The following is a 23610-nucleotide window of genomic DNA, read 5'->3' as shown; positions in this document are numbered from 1 at the left end:
TCACAAAAATACATTTTCATTGATATTAATATCTTATAATTTTACATTCAGGTCAAAGATTAACTGCCTCTTTATTGTAATGGAACTCTGTGAAGGGGGGACATTAAAAGATTGGATTGATGATAAAAGAGATAATAAGCCAGATAAAGCTTTGTCTTTGAACTTATTTCAACAAATAACAGCAGGAGTGGAATATATACATTCAGAAAATTTCATTCACAGGGACCTTAAGGTAAGTGATAATGAATCTTTTTCTTTTTCGAATTCAAGTAGAATAATAATGTTTTTGGAAGTAGATAAATGTAAATCTGTTTTGCAACTCAATTTCTTTGTGTGTGAATGTATTTGTAATTGGTAGTGCTCAATCCAGATAAGGCATTTTTTAAAACTAAATTTTATTTCTTTCAGTCAGCAAAAATCTATCTTCTCTTCCTCCCACTTCCTCCCCTCTCACTCCAATTGAGAAAGAAAAACAAAATCCCTGATATGAAAGCATCTATAATCAAGCAAAACAAATTTCCTCATTGACCATACCCAAAAAATATACATCCTATTTTATATTCTGAATTCTTCACCTCTCTATGAGGAGGTTTGCAACATATTGCATCATGGGTCTTCTGGAATCTTGGTTGATTTTTATGTTTGATCAGAACTCCTAAGTCTTTCAAAATAGTCTTTATAACACTGTTGTCATTGTATACTTTGTTCTCCTGATTCTGCTCACTTCATGCTATATCAGTTCATACAAGTCTTTCCATGTTTCTCTGAAATCATCCCTATTATAATTCTTATAGCACAGTAGCATTCCATCAATTCATATACCATAATTTGTACAGGTATTCCCCAATTGATAGGCACTACTTTAGTTTCCAAATCTTTGCCACCTCAAAAAGAGCTGCTATAAATATTTTTGTATATCTGTAAAAACAATGCAATATTCAAAATTCTAGTTACTATAAATAATGCTGATATAGTTCTTAATCACAAAATGTAACAGGCTCTCTACATTGAGGACATAGCCAGAACATTTCTTCAAATGTCAGAAAGCTGAGTCCCCAAACCAGAAAGTCAAAGCCATTACAGTAAACACAGAGTTGGCACACATACTTAATGCAGTAAACGCCCACATTCTCAAGCCTTCAAGGCTCCCTCAGGCAAAGATTGTTCTCTCCTCACTCATGGTAACTACTCAGCCTCCACTCCTCCTCTGTCTCTGTGGGGGTGGCTAGGTGGCACAGTGAATAGAGCACCAGCCCTGTAGTCAGGAGGACCTGAGTTCAAATCAAGCCTCAGACACTTAACACTTTCTAGCCATGTGACCTTGGGCAAGTCACTTAACCCCAATTGCCCTGCCTTCACCCCTGCAAAAAAATAAAGAACTAAACTGTGTTTATCTACACTTTGACCTCAGATCCCTTGATGCCTCAGTTCTGTCTCCCAGGCCATCACCCATATGTGTGTATTTATTTATGTGTATATAAATGTAGACAAATACGTGTGTGTGTGTGTGTGTGTGTGTGTGTGGTTCTTGCTTGCTCCACATCAATCATACATACTAATCACATCTATCCTTTTACTTGGGTTCAGGATAACTTCCTGAACTGCTTAGCACAAATGATAAAGGCGAAATCTTTAAAAATGCTTATGAATCTCATCTAGGAAGTTAGAAGAAGTATTCTGGAACTTAATTCAGATGAAAATCATGATGTCATCCACAGAGATGAGCATCTGGAGGGCTTCACCCTCTCTGTTCAATTTAGACCCTGCTGGATAGCCTCCATTATGGAGGCAAACACCTTTGAGTCAATCAGTCAGTCAATAAACATTTATTACTATGTGCCAGGTACTGTGTTATGCTCTGTAGTTACAAAGAAACGAAAAAGACAGTTACTGTTCTCAAGAAGCTTGTAGAATAATGGAGGAGATAACATGTAAACAACTATGTACAACCAACAGAGGGAAGCCAGTAGAATTAGGGGGGGATCAGGAAAGGTACCTTCCTATAAAAGGTACTATAATGATGAATTTCTGCATTTAGGATGTGAAGAAATGACATTCCGAGAACTCAACTAAGTCCCATGTCTGCCTCATTGTTAAGAGACATAACCATAGCAGTGTTGACTCTGACTTGCTAAAAGTAACTATCCATGATGTTTCACAACCAACCAGTGAGCCACCTCAGTCAAATTACATAAAGAGCATAAAACATGCTTATTGTGGAATATGTAGTATGGCTGGTCTTTGGCAGCTTGAGTAATGCCAGTGTTGCATCTCTTGATTTTGGATACTTTGGCTTTGAATAAAAGTTATAGGATCATAGAATTTGAGATGTGGGAATAATTTAAGAGATTAGCTAGTCCAATCCTTTTATTTTCCAGATAAGGAAATTGAGGCTGAGACATAAGATTATGTAGGTGGTAAGTGATAAAGCCAAGATAAGAACTCAGATCCTCTGACTCAGAATCGACTTCTCTTTCCACCGTGCTGCCTCCAATACTAGGCAATCTCTTCCAGTTAAGATATTGAAAACCAAGCCAAGAATTAGGGAAAGAAATTGAATAAATGTGATTCATACCTCCAGAACTTTTGCAGGTAATCTAAAAAATCATCTAGTCTAATCCCCTCATTTTCACATGAGGAAATTAGGGTCAGTGAAGTCAATTAACTTTCTCAAGGTCACACAGGTAATAAGTTGGGGATTTGAACCTAAACCCTATAATTCCAAAGCCCTTGTCGTGCTCCTACGCCAGCACACTGTACATTTATTCTGCTCCTCTTTAATGTTCAAAACCTATAACAAGAATATATATAAAATAAGAAATTCTTTTTTTCCTTTTAGCCATCTAATATATTTTTAGTAGATAAAACCAAAATAAAGATTGGTGACTTTGGACTTGTAACCTCATTGAAAAATACAGAGGATCGGACAAAAGGAAGAGGAACAGCTCGTTACATGAGCCCAGAACAGGTAAGCTGCCTTTTAGTCAATTCTGCTTAAAATATTTGCATTTGTGGTAAATTGTCTCCCCAGTGCATCCTCCTCCTTCTTTTTTTTTTTTTGCATACTAAACATGAGTATTTGTTAGAGCTACGTGATGGTTTGGAGAGCCTCATGTTGTGGGGAGGCAGAATCATTGCCTTTCCCCTCCTCCCCACCTCACCCCACCAAGCCTTCTCTGCTTCATTAAGTTATCCCTGTATCCACTGATGCTATTGAAAGCTGACGCATCAGTACATTGTCAGGATGGGGGAAAAAAATTGGTCAGGAAAGTTAACAGATGCTAACTTTAGTAGTTATCTTGTTTTATGGGGATATTTTGCTATTTAATTTGTTTCTTTTTTTTTTTTTAAGCCATCAGGGTTAAGTAACTTGCTCAAGGTTACACGGTATTTAATTTGTTTCTTACCCATATTTAGTGCACACTTTTATAAGGCCAGAGTCAGAATGGAGAGAAATGGGCATATTATTGATTATAGTCTAGATCTGGACTTATGTCTTTTCAAGTAAGAATTCTCATCTTTTAAGGCATATAGGCCAGCATTCTTTATCAGTTTTATGTTTTTTATTGTACTGTAAACTCTAATAAATTGATTACACATCATCCTCCTGAAATAACCAGGAAAATATTTTCTGTTAAATAGCTTTGTGATATTCCCTCCAACAGGCATGCAGATATATAGATGAATGAAAATAATCATACCATGTCATTTTATTTTGTTTCAGAGCAATTCCCAAGTTTATGGGAATGAAGTGGATATCTTTTCTTTGGGATTAATTCTTTTTGAACTTCTTTACATATGTCCTACTGCTCAGGAAATATCAATGGTAAATAATGAAAGCATTATTAACTATTATTGGCCTTCAAGTTCTAAGTATTGCTGCTTATAACTATTTCCCATGTATAAGAATGTGGTAGAAAGAATAAGAAAGCAGGAGTCCTTCACTTTTCTGTGTCATGGACCTCTTTGGCAGTTTGGTTAACTGTAGATATCTTCTCAGAATAATGCTTTTAAATACATAGATTTAATGATAATGAAAATATAGCTAACATATAGCACTTACTCTGTGTCAGGCACTGTGCTAGGTGCTTTACAATCATTATCTCATTTGACCCTCACAATAGCCCTGAGGGGGGAGGTTATATTATTATCCCCATTTTACTAATGAGGAAACTGAGGTAGAGGTTAAAAGATATGCCCAGTCATATATCAAATGTCTGAGGCTAGATTTGAACTCGGATCTGCTTGACTCCAGACCTGGCTTTCTATGAATGATACTAAAATGAAGATGTAATTTGTTTCCCATCCAAGTTCTCAGACCTCCTGAAACTTATTTATGGACCCTTTGGGGGAAGGGTGATGTCTATGAAAATCTAGGCTTAAGAACCCCTGGGTTTGACTTAACAAGTAAAATGTGAGTTTGTTATTCAATAGAATGTAAATTCCTGTTTAGTCTCTTTTTCTTTTTGTACAGCTTTGCTATCCTTCTAGAAGGAGTATCCTTTATATTAAATCAGAGTAGTGATTTCTCTTTTGTACAGAAAAGCTTAGAGAAATGGAAACAGGCATTTTCTGTGAATAAATAAATTCATTCTGTAACCATTTATGAAGTTTCAGCAATGGCCTGGACCCTGTGCCAGGTGCTAGGATTAAGAGGAAGAAAGGAAAACAATCTCTCCTCTAAAGGAGCATTAGTGATGCAGCTGTTGCTGCTGCTGCTGCTGATAATGATGATAATGGTGATGATGACAGTGATGGTGGTGGTATAGGACAGGGGCTAGAGAAGAGTATATCTTCCTTGCCCAACCTGGACATATACTCATTCAGGCAGGGAGTTCACCTAGAGTTGGGAAGAATAAATAGAAGATTCTTGAATGATGCATGAAAAATATCTGTTCTCACCAAATTGGAAAATAGAAAAAGAAAAAATACCTTTGTAAAAAAAAATTCTAAAGGTTTACTAAACTCTAAATATTTCTGCTGAGAAAAAGTCTGTAAATAAAAAGTGTTTTCTGACATTTTCAGATCTGGAAAGATGTGAAAAATTGTTTATTTCCAGAAGATTTTGTCAAGAAGTACCCTAAGGAGGTATGAATTTTTAAGAACCAGAACTTTGTTTATATCAATATTTAATTTTTGTAACTGAGGCTTTTATAACCATTTCAGAAACAGATACTAATGAAGCTACTTTCAAAAAAACCCGAAGAAAGACCCAAAGCATCAAAAATCCTGAAGATCCTGAAGATGTGGAAGGAAGAAGAGTGTGATATAAGACCTATGTATTCACGTTCATATTAAGTGCTTTATTGACATGGTTGGGCTTTCATATTCCCACTTCTGAAGTATGACTTATTTTGCAGTTTCTGGAATCCACTGGAGAGCATTGTTGTTCAGTTATTTCAGCTGTGTCTGACTCTTTGTGACCCCATTTGGGGTTTTCTTGGCAAGGATAGTAGAGAGGTTTGCCATTTCCTTCTCCAGGTCTTTTTACAGATAAGGAAACTGAGGCAAATAGGGCCCAGGAGCACATAACTAGTACGTGCCTGAGGCCAAATTTGATTGCAATAAAATGAGCCTTCCTGACTTCAGGCCCTGTGCTCTAGCCATTGTGCCACCTAGCTGACCTGGAGAGCATTAGATGCTTCCTATTTGTTTTTATTGCCATTTATTATTAATGTGATAGTTCTTTAATTTTTGAATCCATTTTCAACTTTAGTTTTTGGTTGTTTTCTTTTTTAAAGGAGTTTCCATCTATCATTAATTTTTCTTTGGCCTGCTTCTGTTCTTCAAAAGGAAATAAAGCCCTCTGAAATTTGATTTTCAAGCAACGATTATTTACTGTCTTTTATTTAAAAAATTATTTCATTAAATATTTCCCAATTACATGTAAAAAATTTTCAACAATAATTTTTAAAAATTTTAAGTTCCAGATTCTCTTCCTCCTTCTTGTCCCTCCCCCTTCCTTGAGAAGGCAAGCTATTTGATTTTGACTATACATTTGAGGTCATGCAAAACACATTTCTGTATAAGCCATGTTACAAAAAAAAAAAGCACAAACAAAATAAAACAATAAACATCAAGAAATTTTTTAAAAGTATGTTTCAATCTGTATTCAGAGTTCATCAGTTCTCTCTCTGGAAGTGGATAGCATTTTTCATCCTGGGATTTTGAAATTGTCTTAAATCATTGTCTTAGTCAAAATAGCTAAGTCTTTCACAGTGCTCATCCTTAAAATATTGCTGTTAACTGTGTACGATGTTTTTCTGGTTCTGTTCACTCCACTTTGCATGAGTTCATATAAATCTTCCCAGGTTTTTCTGAAATTATCTGAATGTGTGTGTTATTCCCTCTTTGAGTCAATTCTAATGAGAGTAAGGTTCAAGAGTTATCCACCACGCCTTCTATCCATTTTTCTGTCTACTTTAAAAGTTCTTCCTTTCACACCTCTTTTATGTGAGACAATTTTTTTGGCTTTTTTTTGGAGGGGGGAAAGCAGGGCAATTGGGGTTAAGTGACTCTATTCACTGTGCCATCTAACCACCCTGATGTAAGACAATTTCCTCCATTCTTCCTCTTCCTTCCTCCTTCTTCCAATACCCCTTCTTCTCACCTCTTAATTTAATATTTTTTAAACCATCCCATCATGGTTAACTCAACCTGTACCTTCTACCTATACTTCTTCTAACTGCCCTAATAATAATAAATTCTTGGAATGACAAGTATCATCTTCCCATACAGGAATGTAAACAGTTTAAATTTATTGAATCTTTTGTGATTTCTCTTACATGTTTACCTTTTTATGTTTCTCTTGAGTCTTGTATTTTAAAGACAGATTTTCTATTCATCTCTAGGCTTTTCATCAGAAATATCCAGTTTTGCTGGGTAGGTTATTCTTGGTTGTAATCCTATTTCCTTTTCCTTCCAGAAAATCATATTCTAGTTCTCTGACCCTTTAAGGTGGAAGCCATTAAATATTGTATGATCCTGACTTTGGCTCCATGGTATTTGAATTGTTTCTTTCTGGCTGTTTGCAACATTTTCTTCTTGTCCTGGGCACTCTGGAATTTGACTATAATATTCTTTGGAGTTTTCATTTTGGGATCTTTTTTAGGAAGTGATCAGTGGATTCTTTCAATTTCTGCTTTACTCTCTGGTTCTAGGATATCGGGGCAGTTTTCCTTAACAATTTCTTTTTTTTTTTTTTTGCCTTTTGGAGGGCAATTGGGGTTAAGTAACTTCCCCAAGGTTACACAGCTAGCTTTTTTGTGTTAAGTGTCTGAGGCCGGAACTGAACTCAGGTCCTCCTGACTCCGGGGCTGGTGCTTTACCCACTGCGCCACCTAGCCACCCCTTCCTTAACAATTTCTTTTTTTTTAGAGCTGCTCTTTATTTTGTTTATTTATTTATTTTTTGCTTTTTGGAGGGCAGTTGGGGTTAAGTGACTTGCCCAAGGTCACACAGCTAGATTTTGTGTTAAGTGTCTGAGGCTGGATTTGAACTCAGGTTCTCTTGACTCCAGGGCCAGTGCTCTATTCACTGCACCACCTAGCCGCCTCTCCTTAACAATTTCTTGAAAGATGATGTCTAGCTCTTTTGTTGATCATGGCTTTCAGATAATCCAATAATTCTTAAATTATGTATTACTACCATACTGCCAAATCATCAAAGCTGGACATCAATGAAAGAAGAAAAGGACCTATATATACAAAAATATTTATAACAGCTATTTTTGTAGTGACTGAGAACTAGAAATTGAAGGGATGCCCATCAGTTGGGGAAGGGCTGAAAAATCATGGTATAAGATTATAATGGAGAGATCACCAGCAGCTGTGGCAATTTCCAGAATCATCAGCCCATAGGTGCTAAGGACAAAGTGAGAGGTCAGTGCAGTGTGAACTTTGGGAACAGGGAGTTCAGGAGTGGAGTTTGGCCTTTGTCCCCTGGAGGGAGAAGCAGCTGAGGTGTGGCAGCTGTGCAGCCATCATTGCATGTCTGCTTCAGAGCTCCTGGCCTACAGATTGTAGGGGGACCAAGCAACCAGTCTGAGGGGTAATCACTTTTGTTTTAACCTGCTTGGATCTGGATCACTGTCTGGGGTGGAAGTCTTGGGGTGCATGACCAGTTTGCCAGAGTGTGCAGAGGCTTCAGAGAAGACAGCCAACTAATAGCTCGAGCAGCTGAGAAAACCCCAGCAATTTGGGACAAAGCTCCCCTCTCTGGAAGCAGAGTTCTACTGTGGTAAAAAGCTCAAAAGTCAAGTAATTGAGTGGCAAAATGAGCAAGCACAGCTTGCAAAGCAAGCACAGGAGGAAGACAACAAAATCAGAATTCCTGCACCAAAAGCTTCCAAGAAAAATATGAACTGATTACAGGCAATAGAGGAGCTTAAGAAGGATTTTGAAAACCAAATAAGAGAAGTGGAGGAAAAATTGGGAAGAGAAATGATAACAATGCAAGATAATTATGAAAAGAGAGTCAACAACCTGAGTGAAGAAAATAACACCTTAAAAAATAGACTAATTCAAATGGCAAAAGAAGCCCAAAAAGACAATGAGGAGAAGAATGCCTTAAAAAGCTGAATTTGCCAGATGGAAAAAGAACCTCAAAAGCTCACTGAAGAAAATCATTCCTTCAGAATTAGATTGGAGCAAATGGAAGCTAGTGACTTTATGAGAAATCAAGATACTATTAAACAGATCCAAATAAATGAAAAAATAGAAGGCAATGTGAAATATCTCATTGAAATAACCACTGAAAATAGAAAACCACTGAAAAATAGATCCAGGAGAGATAATTTGAAGATTATTGGACTACCTGAAAGCCATAATCAAAAAAAGAACATAGAAGTCATCCTTCAAGAAATTCTCAAGGAAAATTGCCCTGATGTTTTAGAACCAGAGGGCAAAATAGAGGTTGAAAGAATCCACAGATCACCTCCTGAAAAAGATCCCAAAAAGAAAACTCTTAGGAATATTATAGCCAGGTTCCAGAGTTCCCAGATCAAGGAGAAAATATTACAAGCAGCCAGGAAGAAACAATTTCAATATTGTGGAAACACAATCAGGATAACCCAGGATCTGGCAGCTTCTACACTGAGGGATCAAAGGGCTTGGAATATGATATTCCGGAGGTCAAAGGAGCTGGGATTAAAACCAAGAATCACCTACCCTGCAAAACTGAGTATCATGTTTCAGGGGAAAATATGGTCATTCAGTGGAATAGAGGACTTTCAAGCATTCTTGATGAAAAAAAAACAGAGTTGAATAGAAATTTTAACATTCACATACAAGAAGCAAGAGAAGCATGAGAAGATAAACAGGGAAAAGAAATCATAAGGAACTTATCAAAGTTGAACTATTTACATTCCTACATGGAAAAACGATAATTGTAACTTATGAACCTTTTCTCAGTATGAGAATAGTTGAAGGGAATAAAAATGTATATATATGTATACATACATATATATGTCTACATAGGAGGGTATATAGGAGTATGAATACATATGTGAGTGTGTGTATATATGCGTACAGGTATACATAGACAGAGGGCACAGGACCAATTGAATAGGAAGGGATGATACTTAAAGGGTGAAATTAAGAGGTGAGAGAGGAATATAATGAGAAGAGATGGGGAGAGACAGAATGGGGTAAATTATCTCATATAGAAGAGGCAAGAGAAAACTGTTACAATGGAGGGGAAGAACAGGAAGGCAAAAGGGAATGAGACAACCTTATTCTCATTGAATTTGGCTTAAGGAGGGAATGACATACATACTATATATGGTATCTTACCCTACAGGAGAGTAAGGGAGAAGGGGACGAGAGGAGGGATGATGGAAGGGAGGTCAGGCTGTGGGGGAGTGAAATTGGAAGCACCCACTTTTGAAAAGGGACAGGATCAAAGTAGAAAACAGAACAAGTGTGGGGTGGGATAGGATGGAGGGAAATATAGTCAATCTTTCACAATATAGCCACTATGGAAATGTTTTGCATAGCTATGCATGTACAATCTGTACTGAATTGCTTTTCTTCCCAGTAAGGATGGGTGACGAGGGAGGAAGGGAAAGAATCTGGAATTCAATGTTTTAAAATCAAATGTTTATAATATATATATTATTATTATTTTACATGTAACTGGGAAATAAGATATACAGGCACTGGGGCATAGAGATCCACTGTGCCCTACTGGAAAGTCAGAAGGGGAATGGGAGAAGATATGGGAGAGAGCAGATTGGGGGAGGGGATATTCAGTAGGATCACTGTTTTGGGGTGGTGGGTAGGGGAAAAAGTGAGGAGAAAATTTGTAACTCAAAATCTTGTGGAAATGAATGATGTAAACTAAAAATAAACAAAATTTAATTTAAAAAAAGAAATAAAGAATATAATGGAATACTATTGCATCTTAGAGGTGATGTGAGGGACAGCTTCAGAAATACCTAGAAGGACATGTATGAACTAATGCTGAACAAAGTGAGCATTTTGTTTTTTGGTGAGGCAGTTGGGATTAAGTGACTTGCCCAGGGTTACATAGCTAGTAAGTATCAAATGTTTGAGGCTGGACTCAAACTCAGATTCTCCCGTCTCCAGGTGCTATATCCACTATGGCACCTAGCTGCCCCCAAAGTGAGCATTTCAAAGTGAACATTTTATTTTGGTGACAATGTGGGAAAATTGGGACACTGAAGCACCTTTGCTGGAGTTGTGAACCAATCCAACCATTCTGGAAGCAATTTGGAATTATGGCCAAAGGGCAACCAAACTATGCATACCCTTTGATCCAGCAATACCACTACTAGGTCTGTATCCTAAAGAGATCATAAAAAAGGGAAAAGTACCCACATGTGCAAAAAATATTTAGAGCAGCCCTTTTCCTGGTGGCAAAATGTTGCAAATTGAGGGGATGCTTATCAATTGGGGAGTGGCTGAACACGTCGTGGTATATGAATGTCATGAAATACTATTGTGCAATAAGAAATGATGATCAGGCAGATTTCAGTAAAACCTGGAAAGACTTGTATGAACTGATACAAAGTGAGATGAGCAGAACCAGAAAAACATTGCACACAGTATCAGCAACATTGTGTGATGATCAACTATGAATGACTTAGCTTTTTTCAGCAGCACAGTGATCCAAGACAAGTACAAAAGGCTCATGATAGAAAATATTATACACATCCAGATAAAGAATTCATGGACTCAGGGTGGCCAGGTAGCACAGCGAGTAAGAGCACCTGCCCCAGTGTTGGGATGATCTGAGGATCAAACCTGGGCTCAGACACTTAGTACCCACCCAGAAACACCTGGCTGTGTAACCTTGAGCAAGTTACTTAACCCCAATTGCTTTAAAAAAAAAAAAAGAAGAAGAATTCATGGACTCTTAATGCAGATTGAAGTTATTTTTTCACTTTATATTTTTCTTGTTTTTTTGTGTCCTTTTGTATTCTTTCTTCTTTCATAGTTGTGACTAATACAGAAATATGCTTTACATAATCACATATATATATAACCTATATCAAATTGCCTATCATTTTAGGAGGATGGGAGGGGAAGGAGGAAGGGAGAAAAATTTGGAACTCAATATTATGTAAAAATGAATACTAAAAATTGTTGATATGTAATTGTAAAAAATACTATTAAAGAAATAAAAACTAAAAAAGTGAATTTTTAAAGACAAAGAGCTTTTTAAAATTTTCTTTTCTTTTTCGGTTAACATACTTTTATTCTTTCTGCCTTCCTACCTGCCCCTTCCCCAACTTAAATGAAAAAAAGAAAAACAAAACATTTGTGATAAACATGCATAGTTAAATAAAATAAATCCCCACATTGGCCATGTCCAGAAATGTATGTCTCTTGCATCTTGAATCCATTGCCTCTCTGTCTGGAGATGGTTGTTGCTGTTCACTCTTTGTTTTCAGAGGACCAATGACATCATGAGGGTAATATCTTGACTTGCACGTGAATCTGATTTAAGTGAGGCAGAGCAAAGTTGTCAGCCTCACTCTCTTCTCCAGAGTCATTGAAGTCCAGTGGCAAGACAAAGTCAAAACTACTCTTGGTCCAGGATGCAATGGGTGACCTTGGCCTTTCTAAATTAAGGTCTTTCCCAGGTCTCAGTTTGTTTAAGGCAACACCCGTTCAATCACTTAGGGCTAGATTAGAATTCAGAAAAAAGCCTAATTTACCATCATAAAAGTATCAATCTGGGAAGAGTAAACCCTCAAAGTTTTTGGACTGAACAGAAAACAATTATTCTAAGCTATCAAAACTAAACAATGAACCACAGAGGCTTGGTCTCTGGGCTATTAATGGGCATTCAATCAGAGCCACAGGGATTTGACTTTAAAGGCTAGTGAAGTAGCTTGATTTAAAACACAATGGACTTTTTAAAAAATCTGTTTTGGGGCATCTAGGTGGCACAATGAATAGAGCACCGTCCCTGGAGTCAAGGGGACTTGAGTTCAAATTTGACTTCAGACACTTAACACTTACTACCTGTGTGACTTTGGGAAAGTCACTTAACCTCAGTTGCCTTTCCTTGCCCCCTCACAAAACAAAGTCTGTTTTTTCAGAGCAATATTTCAAGAAATCATAAATGAAAATTGTACAAATAATTAAGTTGTCCCAGCTTTTTGGGGAAAAAAGAGATTTTTAAAAAATCTAGCCCTGTGTCCAATCAAAATATCTTATAAAATATAAGCAACCCAAAATTATATTCCTATGGACAGAGCACCCACATGTAAGGATATGGTCCCCCAAAAGGAGGGAAAGACTACATATGGTAAAGGAGAAGGAGGAAGATGAAGAAGATAATTATAAATAGCAGCATTTCCCAACTTCTGCTCAGATTGGCAGACTGAATTCCCAGAGGGCAGCTATTTCTCTCAATCTCCTAGGGATAATTCTCAGAGACTGTGCTTCTCCTACTGTAGGTCCTGAGTGCCAAATGCAGTAGTCCCCAGAGACTGTCATCAGTTTAATTTTACCGAAGGTAAACACATAACAAGGTAGAGACAGTTAATATAAAACATTCTCTTAAAATCTGGCTCACCCTTCCCACAAATATACACAGCATCCATGGGAAGAGTGAAGCACACATAAAAGATAATCTGTATGACAGAGGTTTGACTAACAACACGGGCTCTGGAGGTCCTGCTCTCTGTGTAGAGACCTAATGCAGAACCCTCGTTGTTGTTTATCCTTTCTTTTCAAAGAGGACCAATGATACCAGACTTGCTCAGGAATTGGATTTAAGGCAGGCAGAGCTGCACGAAGTGGTCAGCCTCTCTTTGTTCTCCACAATGATCAAAGTCCAGCATTAAGATGACTCCAAGGGGTGTGCAGCATACATTGGCCTCCTAGAATCATGGTTGGTCATTTCATTGATCAGATTTCTTAAATTTACTTAGTTGACAGCAATCAATGCATAAGCAATCATGATTCCAAGGGATCCACCCATGCTACCTATGTCCTGAAAGAGAAGGGATGGATTAAATATGTAGAACGAAACATACATTTTTGGACATGGCCAATGTGGGGATTTGTCACAAGTTGTTTTTTTTCCCTTTTTTATGGAGGAGAGGGGAAGTAAATGCTTTTTAATTGAAAAAATTGTTTAAAAATTGTAAAAACAAAAGGATGAGACATTAAACACAGCAACAAATAACTTTTAAGCATTTAATTTGTGAGATATCTGAAGTATCAGAAAGTGCTTAATAAATATTTGTTGAATTGAATTTTAATAGCAGTTTAAAGTATAGAGAAGACCCTCCTAGTCTGTGAGGTAGGCAATACAAATAATAAAATAGTAAATAAGATACATGTTTTGTCTTCTTGGAGGTAGCAGTATAGCAAGAAGATAGGAGAAATAAATAAGTTAATACTCAATAAGTTCACAAAAGCCTACCCTAAAGGCCTACTTCAAGTTTCATTGAGATGCAGAAATTACTGTGGGTTCTGGAAGACTATGCCAGTAAAGCCCTACTAATCTGGAAAATTTTCAGGCATACACCCATTATGTATTTATGTTAGTTGTACAAGGACCAGCCCTGCAAAGCCTGGAGAGGCTCAGCACCGGGTTAGAATCAGAAAATGAATTTTTTTGGCCATTGCAACTTTCAAAGACCATCTACTTAGTTGTAGGGGATTTGCAATCTGCATCAGTAGAGGTGGTACTCAGACCAATGAAATTATAGATGTTTTGTTTATTGAAGTAAGTGCACAAGAGAGATGCAAACAATATGTTCTGTTCTAAGAAAAAGAGGTTATTGATCAGAAGACCGTGGGAGGAATGGGATCATGAAGTAGTAACTAACACTGGAAGACAATATAGATAAACTATTGAATGCTGAATGGTGCCATATGCCCCGCCCCCAACTTCTTTGGGATGGGGAGGGGGGATGTCGAAGCGAGTCTTGATGGTGGCCACCAGGCCCTGATGAACTAGTGGATTCACTCCCTGCCTTCCAGACCAGTCCGCAGCTTCTGAGGACTGACTCCCCGCTGGCCCTGTGCCTTGGGGAGGGATCGGGCTGATCATGCCGGGTTAAGCGACAGTGGAGTGGCTGCGGCCCAGCCTAGGGCAGAGGTGGCCCAGCCCAGGGCAGAGGCCGCCCTGCAGGGTGAATGTGACCTCCCTCCCAGAGGGTCCAAGAGGCCAACAGAGACCACCGCAACCCTGGTGTCTGGGGGAGGTGACATCATGCAGATCACTCTGAAGACCTTCCAGCAATAGACCTTCAAGATCAACATCAACCCTGAGATGGTTAAGGCACTGAAAGAGATTGAATCTGAAAAAGGAAAGGATGCCTTTCCTGTAGCAGGCCCAAAATTAATTTAAGCAGGCAAAATCCTTAACGATGATACTGCTCTCAAAGAATACAGAATTGATTAGAAGAACTTTGTGGTAGTTATGGTGACAAAACCCAAAGCAGCAACTACTTCAACACCATCACCAGCTACAACTCAACAATCAAATCCTGCTACCACGACTACAGTTAGTTCATCTAAATGGTGCCATATAATTCAGCAAAAGTAGAGATTGTGTCTAGGTTAGGTGTTTGTGAAATGCTTCGTGGAGGAGTTGTACTTATACTCATATTTGGACATAGTAGCCTCCTAGAGGTCTAAAGACCTAGAGGAAACCCTCCAACCGCATCTGTGTTCCTGCCAGAGAAAAATGGAAAATGGAATTCCAGACCTGCTGAAGACAGTGTGATTATTGCACAATGACAAGTCTTGTAATGCCTCTGTGATCTTCTAGCTGTTTCTGAAGTCTGGCCTTCAAGAACATGTAGACACTTTATTTACTAATTAGACAAGAAACAACTTACTTTCTTGTTTGCCAGTGCTTGTGCCAGATACATCTATTTGCTAATCTGGAGAAGTGCTGAATTGAGTGGAAGGAGCCAGAGTTGGTGGAAGACCAGCTCTAATAGAATAAGACAAGATACAATTAAATCATTAGAAAGTAGAGAAGGTGTTGCTACAGGCTACTTCCCACAACAACCAAAACTCTGGGGTAAATCCTGGATTTGTGCAATCATTGATTTCTAACAGAAAACGTATGCACAGGTCTCTCTGTATCAGCCAAGGCAAACTTCCTTTAGGAGCTAACCATCTGGGACCAGCCCTGGTAGCTTATAGAAGGATTCCTTATTGAAGGACATTATGGATTCTCTTTTAGATTCCTTATTAAATTCTTGTGAAAAGGTTCTTGATTAACTCATTCTCAGATTCTCAGAGATGCCAGGACCATCTCCAGCACCTGATGGGATGAGAACAATAGTAACCAGAGGAGAGAATCTAAGAGTTAGATACTAACTTCATGATCCAAATTAGCAGAGGCATTCCATTGCCACTATCTTACTGTTTAGACCCAGGCTCTAGGATTCAAGGTTGTCCTCTAAGAAAGGAATAATTCCACCACCAGTGATACCATTGTCCCCCACTTAGAGGGGCACGAGGATGAGCAAAAGCCATGCATTCTGACCATGACAAATGTCAATAAATTTTTGCTTAAACCCAAATCTTTCCTTTGGCCTATTCATGCATCCAGTCTTGCTAACCTTTACTTTGGCCTTGGTTTCCGATAGCCTATTCTCTTGAATCCCAAAGACTAATTATGTATAATTATGGCTGATCACATTGAGTTTGCATGAGTACACTGTAGCTCATCATGGATTTTGTGTCTAAATATCTGTTTTATTTTGTCTTATCTGGCACCATAGAAGACACATAGGTACCCTATACTTCTAGTCTCAAATATTAACTCATTTATTTTGACACTACTGTCGCCTATAATATTATTTAGTCAAATAGACTTTCAGACTTTCATGAAGCTCATTAATGAACGTTAGATGGAGGATCTCCTATGTTTTTGACTGGGAAGAACAAGTTCTTTACCTATTTTAATTTGAGACTAAAGCTTTACATTCTATGAGGAAGCATGTTGTGGGGAGTGAGAAAGACAAAGAATGACTTCTCAATTTTGTACAAATGCAGTGCTGAGATGAGAAAGTGTCAGTAGTATTTGTACACAGTAATTTTGTGCACATATCTGATGCTGCTGAACTAGACAACAACTTAGTTCCAGTACTTGATGGTGATGGGGTACCTGGGGTCTAAATCAATTTGTAAAACCAATTTGTAAAACCAGTTTGTACAATTGTAACTGCAATTTGTATTGTAAAATTGTAATCTGTAAAATCCCTTTCCCAGCCTCAAACTCTGCCTCTTCCCCCTATCGGCAGGAGGCCTAGGCAACAACTTGTGACTCCTTTGTTCTTACTTAATCTCTTCATGTCTCCTCTGGTCTGGCCCAAATACTCCTTTGTCCCATCTAAACTATCTATGCACTAAAGTCACAAGTTCCTCTTGGTCAGCTCTAACCTTTATCTATGCACTGAGGTCCCTTCTGTCCGGTCAGCCCTGACAATAGCAGCCCTACCCTTTAAAAGTAAAAGCATGTTCCCCTCTCACTCGCAGGTCCCCTAAAGGATTCTTGCCAGCTTCTCATAGAAGTGTAACAATAAACTTCTACAACTCTCACTCCAATTAAGCCTGAGACCTTGAATTCTTTCCAGATGCTATTGCAGGTTTCCTGGTCTTAGATAAGATCAGAGTTCCTGCTGAACCTAGAGGGAGCTATCCCTCATCAATGGGTTCCATGACTTCAAGGATGTAATTATTTCCCTCCACATCTCAGTAGATGATCTTTGTGAATTAAAGTAAAAACCAAAATCAGCACTTGGCTTTTCACCCCAGAAATTCAGTCTTAGGGTAATGAGCCTTTTCACTTAGCTAGACTGATCAGTAGGTACCACACAGAATTTATCGATAGATCTTTCTAGCTTGGTAAGACCTACCTACCAAAGCTTGTGCTCTACTGATAACAGCCTTTTACAACCAAGGTCTCCATTTCATAAAGAGTTATTTGAGTGTGATATCAGTGGAGGGAAAATTATATAAGTGAAAATTTAACATCAGCTAATTAGATTTTTCCCACTTAGACTGTAACTATTTTGGAGGCAGGAGTGATACAAAGACTCCTTTTGTAATTTCCATAGTACATAGCACCCAGTAGGTTTCTATTGATTGATTGATTCTGATAGAATTTTTAAACCAATTTTACATTATGCAGACCACCCATTTATTTAATCGAAATATTCAAATTCTCTGGGGTCAACTTGATGGCATATACTTTGCTAAATCTGTTTCTGGGTCATTACCATTTTGTAATATAGGCACTTTGTTGTGTAGAATTGAGAGTTGCATTGAATCCTGGATTTAACAGCTACTAACTGTGAGACTAACTGGTCTTTGAACCTCAGTTTCTTCACCTGTCAAATGGGCATGATGAGGTTCAGGCTCTGGGAACCCCCTTGAGCTCTCCTTGAATCTTCCCACTTGAGGCATTTGCCTGAGGCCATTGGCCTTTCCTTGTGGCTCCTTTGTGGCTGGATTAATCCTCCTTTGTCCAGCAACTTCCCATCCTCAACCACTCTTTCCGAGTCTGACCTCCTTGACTCCTCCTCTAACGTATCCCTAAATTCCTCCTGCGCCCTTTCTGAACATAAGACCCCATCTTGCCTCTATGAGGTGTTGAGAGTGCCTGAGAATGATCTAGTGCAGGCTCATTCTATGTCAGATTATTCTGGCCCACTTGGCCAGTACAAGCATCACCGATACGGAAGTTCCTTTTACGGAAGTTCCTTAAGAGTTTTCCAATTAAGGCGAATCTTTAATAAACTTTGCTTTTCTTTGGCCGAGAGAAGACTTGAATTGAATTTATTCAGCAGGATCCACATGTTAGTATTTTGGGGTCTCAAGCACCCCTAACCCTATACCTCTACATTTTATGGTAACCTCTTCATTTTTAGGGTTCCCTGATACTGGGAAACTGCTAATCTCAAGCTCTTCTCCAGCTGGGACTGGAAGGTATGTAAGTCTCTCTCTCCCTATTTCCTTCTTACTCTCCAAGGTGTGGTTTTTTTTTTTTTTTTGAGGGGAATCTGACCTCTCAGGTCCCATTGGGACAGACAGCTAGGAGGCTGTCTCATACTCAGCCTGATACTCTCAGGTTCTTGGTCCAGTTGGTTATGTTGGAGGCCATGGACCTGGGCACAGATTCTGAAGAATGGAGGACGAGGACAGATGCCCCATCTGGAAGTATAAGCCAGATTCTTTTAATTCTCTCAGCACTACAGAATTGGAAAATTTTCAGGTACTTTTTTGTGTTTCTTTTTGGTCTTTTTTTTTTGTTTATTTTTTGAGGCTTACTCCCAAATATTCCTTTATGTAGGAAGGGACTTCCAGGCCCTAAGTCTATATTAGGTTGATCCCTTTTAGCTGCCAAAAGTTCACCTTTGGGTTGTCTTTTACAACATTGGGAAAAATTTAGTTTCTCTAAAGAACTTGAAAAGAAAAAGCTGTTTGTTTGGGTTTTTTTTTGCAACACTGTTTGGCCTCAGTATCACCTAGAGGACCAAGTATCATGGCCTGTTTTGGGGACTTTAAAAGATAATACTCTCTTGCAGTTAGAATTATACTGTCACAGAGAAGGAAGATGGATAGAAGTTGCCTACTTAATGGCCTTTGTTGAGCTCTCTCAGAACACAGTTCTCAGGATAGATTGCAAGATGCTTGAAGCTAGAGCACCTCCACAAAGGGGCAATAGGAGCCAATTAAACGACCCCCTTCCTATGACTCCCAGGGCTTCGGCCCCAGCCCCTCCCCCACAGGTGACTCCTGCTCAGGTCCAAGTCACTGGTCTCACCTAGGCAGCTCCCCCAGTCCCTCCTGCTGCTCCCCAACACTTTTTCCCATGGTTTCCCTTCCCTTTTCCTCTAGCCCAACACCTCTCATTTCCTGCCCCCTTCACCATCCACATCTCTACCCTGTATCTCCCACCATGGTCCCTCCCCCCTCATTGACCCCTGCTCAGGTCCCAGTCACTGGTCCTGCCAAGGTACCTCCTTTTGTGGCCCCTCCCCCTGAGGCAACACCCACTCAGGACTCAGGCCCTATCTCCACAAGAGTCTTAGAGATGACCCCTTCCACTCCTCATGTGACAGCTGACCTTCCCCCTTGCCAGTTGGATATCCCAGTCTTGCAGTCTGATCCAGTTCAGCCAGCACCCCCTAGTCACTCCCTCGCAGAAACTGGGACTTCCTTTCTCCCTTCCCAAGTCCCTGTCCCCACAATACCTTCAGGGCTTTTTCCCCTAAGGGATGTGGTTCTCTCCTTTGGTGGGACAACTAGAGTGCATGTCCCATTCTCCATTTTGGATCTCAATCAATTAAAGGAAAGTTGGGGAGGTTCTCTGAAGACTCAACAAAGTTGACTGAAGGCTTTCAGGACATATCCCTACAATTTGAGCTTTCTTGGGGTGATTTGCATATCCTTTTCTCTACTTGTTGTTCCACTGAGGAGGAGAATCTGGGAACAAGCCCAAAAATTTGGGGATCATTAATATAATAAGAAAATACTGCCCAGGAACAGTTGCTGTTCCCACTAGTGACCCAGGATGGGATTACCAAACCCATGAGGATGGGGGAAAAAGAGACCATATTGTACTTTGCCTGTTAGAAGGCCTAAAAACTGCATTTCAGAAGCAAATAAATTATCAGAAAATTAGGGAAATTACTCAGACAGATAAAGAAAACCCCGCCCTTTCCCAAGATAGACTTGTAGAAGCTATGAAAAGGTATACAAATTTAGATCCTGACTCTATAGAAGGGGCAGCAATCCTTAACATGTATTTCATTAATCAGTCTGCCCTAGATATTAGGAGGAAACTGCAGAAATTGGTAATGGGACCCCAAACACCTCAAGCCCAATTACTAGAGATGGCCTTTGGAGTCTTTAATAACAGAGACCTGGTTGCAGCAGAGGAAAAAGAATGAAGGGAACGAACCAGAGACAGAGAACATGCTCAATTCTTGGCTGCTGCCATGGTCAAGAAAAGCCCCTCCAGGGAACCCCCTTGGAAGAAGCCCAGTCACTTAGGCAGTGGGAAAACCTGCTTTCAATGCTGCAAGGAGGGCTAAGCCAGCAGGAAAGGTTTGGGCAAAGCCACAATGAAAGGCCAATGGCCTCAGGCAAATGCCTCAAGTGGAAAGATTCAAGGAGAGCTCAAGGGGGTTCCCAGAGCCTGTACCTCATCAGGTATATTAATCATTAAATTTTATGCACCTTTCATTTCTACATATGTGCATATATGTCTGTATACACATATACCTCCTGATACACATATACATGTATGTATTCATATGAAAAACTTGTTTTCTACAATCATTATATATATATATTTTGAATTTGCTTACTTTTTGTTTTGGTTCATCTAAGTCTCTTTATGCTTCTCTGTATTTTACATATTCATCATTTCTTACATTGTAGCCATGTTCCATTGTATTCATGTACTACAATTTGTTTAGTCATTCCTCAATGATGGGCATCTACTTTGTTTCCAGTTTCTTGGGAACAACAAAATGTGTTGCTATAAATATTTCTATGTGTATGAAGCCTTTCTGTCTTTCTTAATTGGGGCATATGTCAAGTAATAGGATCTCTGACTCAAAGGGCTGTGTTGGCCCTATTCATATAGACACAGCCGAAGTTGTAAACTGAGTGATTATTGTATTGTTCTAAGTCATCACAGGAAAATAACGAGGAAAAGTATATATAGCTCCCCACCACTGATTCTGTTCTATTAAACCGCTAACTCTGGAATTTCAATAGCAACGAGGCTTCCAAATGGCCACGCATGTCTGGTAAGCAGTAAAGAAAATTGTCTTCACTCTTTTTGCTGGGTGTCTTCTCTGGGGTATCGGTCTGGGCACTGTGTGGTATTCACTTACATTGCTGAACCAAAAATGTCCATTAACCTTCAGTATTCATACTTTACAAGTATAAAATAAAATTTTAGACATGGGGGTGGGAGTGGGAAAGCCATTTCTGGATCATTTTTAGAGCATCGATCCAGTACTATTTTTTTTTTTAACTATGAAAAGGTACAGAGACAACATAAAACAACACAATGACAATGAAGAACAGTATTTATATTTAAAAGTGTCTTAAAGTTACCAAATTTTCTATGTTTTTATAGTATCATTAAAACTAAAACAAACACCTTTAGTGATCCTTTTCATTTTCCAATAAAACACTCTATGCCATCTGTTCATGAAATAATTAAAAAGTGCATGTAGATACACCTTGAGTTACTGTTTGTCATGCAAGCCTTTTTTTTTTTTCCAACCCTTGAAAATAACTCTTAACAGTTTAACAAATGTATCACTGCCTAAGGCTGGTTTACTTCTAGACCAATCCAGGGAATGTTGATATATTATATAAAATACTCCCAAAGGGGCTCAATCACTAATCTGCAGTGGTTTGGGGGGACTGCCAAATGGTTTTGTCTGGGGCACAGTATTTAACATTCACTCACTGAATATCTCTTAAGCTAAGTCATTGGGACTGGGTTTTAGGATGGCTAATAGATATAAGGGAGGAGAGCTTTGCTATTCTTATATAGTCAGAAAGCATAACAGTTGCAGTATTTAATGTTCATTCCAATATCCCCCTCGAGGGCAGGAATATATTCCTTTTTTAAAAGTACCCCATACTTGGTTCAGTGCCTAATGCTTAGTAGGTGCTTAATAAATGCTGGTTCAATTAAATTCATAGTAATCCTAAACCAGGGATTCTTTTTTTTTTGTCCTTTTGGAGAGGAGAAGGCAGGGGAATTAGGGTTAAATGACTTGCCCAAGGTCACACAGCTAGTAAGTGTTAAGTGTCTGAGGCCAGATTTGAACCCAGGTCCTCCCGACTCCTGGGCTGGTGCTCTATTCACTACACCACCTAGCTGCTCCTAAACCAGGGATTCTTAACATGTGTGTGATGAACCCCTGTAGCAGTAAGCACCCTAGCATACTCAGGGTGGCTGCCAACACAGGTTCTTAGATGTACTTTTCTAAAGGAAAGCAACTCAAAATGGGTTAACAATCTTGCTTTAATCAAATGTATGTCAATTACCTAGTTCAGGGGAAAAAGATCAGCACCCAAACTTCAGAGAATACAGAGGTTACAAACAGACAGAGAATACAGACAGAGAAACAGATCAGCAGACAGGCTTCAGGCTTCCAACTGTCTGACCATTACATCCATACCTAGTCAGTTACCAGAGAGGGAAGCATCAACATCTGGGTTTTCAAAGCCAGGGGAGCTCAACGGCTGCCCAGAGTCTCATCTGGTGAAATCACATAACTCTTCTCAAAGTGAGCCCCAAAACAAAATCTCACATCAGGGTTTATATAGCCTTCTCCTGGCTCAGAGAATGTCACAACCCTCTTGACCCACTACCCAATCACAAAGTATTGAGGTATGGGTGTTCCTGAAAAACAAGCCTCCCACCACAGGCTCCAGAGGAGGAAGAGTATATTTTCAAATCAAGGAAGGTTCTCAGGGTCACTTAAGCCTAGCCAAGGGGCAGGGAAGATCTTAGATTCCCATTCCCATAATAACCCCTCTGCTGAAACATATGGATACTTTCTCAATAATGTTTTTAAATTCATAAACTAAGGGCCCCTATGCTAAGCTATCCTTGGGACTGAGAGATATGTCAGGATAGTCAGCTCAGCTAGGAGAGTTTTCCTTTTGTTCTTAAACTATCAGAAAATATTACCATTCTCTCTTATTTTAGGCTTAGTAATTGATTGACTTTTCATTTATTTTGTATATTCATATGTTATCTCCCTCATTAGAATATAAGTTCCATGAGGACAAGGACCATTTTCCTTTTTCTTTGTATCCCCAACATTTGGCACAGTGCCTAGTCCATAGTAAGTGCATAATTTTTGTTGAGTCATTGAACATTGACTAACTTGATAGTAAAAAAATATGAGATGGTTATAAGTAAATTTTGGTACACTAATATTCTGTAATATTACAGTAGATTAAGATACTCAAACATGAGGGATATAAATAAGGAATGGAAAGATTTTTATGAATTATTCCAAAGCAAAAACAGAAGCACAGAGGATGCACTAGCAATCATATTAAAGGAAAGTGAGTGGGAATGAATGGATAAGAATCTCGATGGAGATTTAGAGAGAAT

The 23610-nt window shown here is 38.9% G+C and overlaps 2 protein-coding genes across 6 annotated transcripts in view; one reads left to right on the top strand and one right to left on the bottom strand.

Moving 5' to 3' along the window:
- Positions 1-6097, top strand: part of EIF2AK2 (eukaryotic translation initiation factor 2 alpha kinase 2) — a 91862-nt gene extending 85765 nt beyond the window's left edge. For all 5 annotated transcript variants that reach the window (XM_069072202.1, XM_069072199.1, XM_069072200.1 and 2 more), the window contains 5 exons: positions 52-232; positions 2840-2968; positions 3725-3826; positions 5026-5088; positions 5167-6097. In XM_069072202.1, coding sequence (XP_068928303.1) covers positions 52-232; positions 2840-2968; positions 3725-3826; positions 5026-5088; positions 5167-5298 — 607 coding nt within the window. In that variant the 3' untranslated portion in view covers positions 5299-6097. The remainder of the gene's footprint in view (positions 1-51; positions 233-2839; positions 2969-3724; positions 3827-5025; positions 5089-5166) is intronic.
- The window catches only part of CEBPZOS (CEBPZ opposite strand), a 295755-nt gene that overhangs the window by 158873 nt on the left and 113272 nt on the right, over positions 1-23610 (bottom strand). The gene's annotated exons all lie outside the window — the stretch shown is intronic.

The sequence above is a fragment of the Petaurus breviceps genome, unplaced genomic scaffold, assembly GCF_028583685.1.
Source record: "Petaurus breviceps papuanus isolate PSGF00001 unplaced genomic scaffold, PetGlider_PUasm1.0 90845, whole genome shotgun sequence".
NCBI classification, from domain to species: domain Eukaryota; kingdom Metazoa; phylum Chordata; class Mammalia; order Diprotodontia; family Petauridae; genus Petaurus; species Petaurus breviceps.
This window is presented reverse-complemented; position numbering and strand designations above follow the sequence as displayed.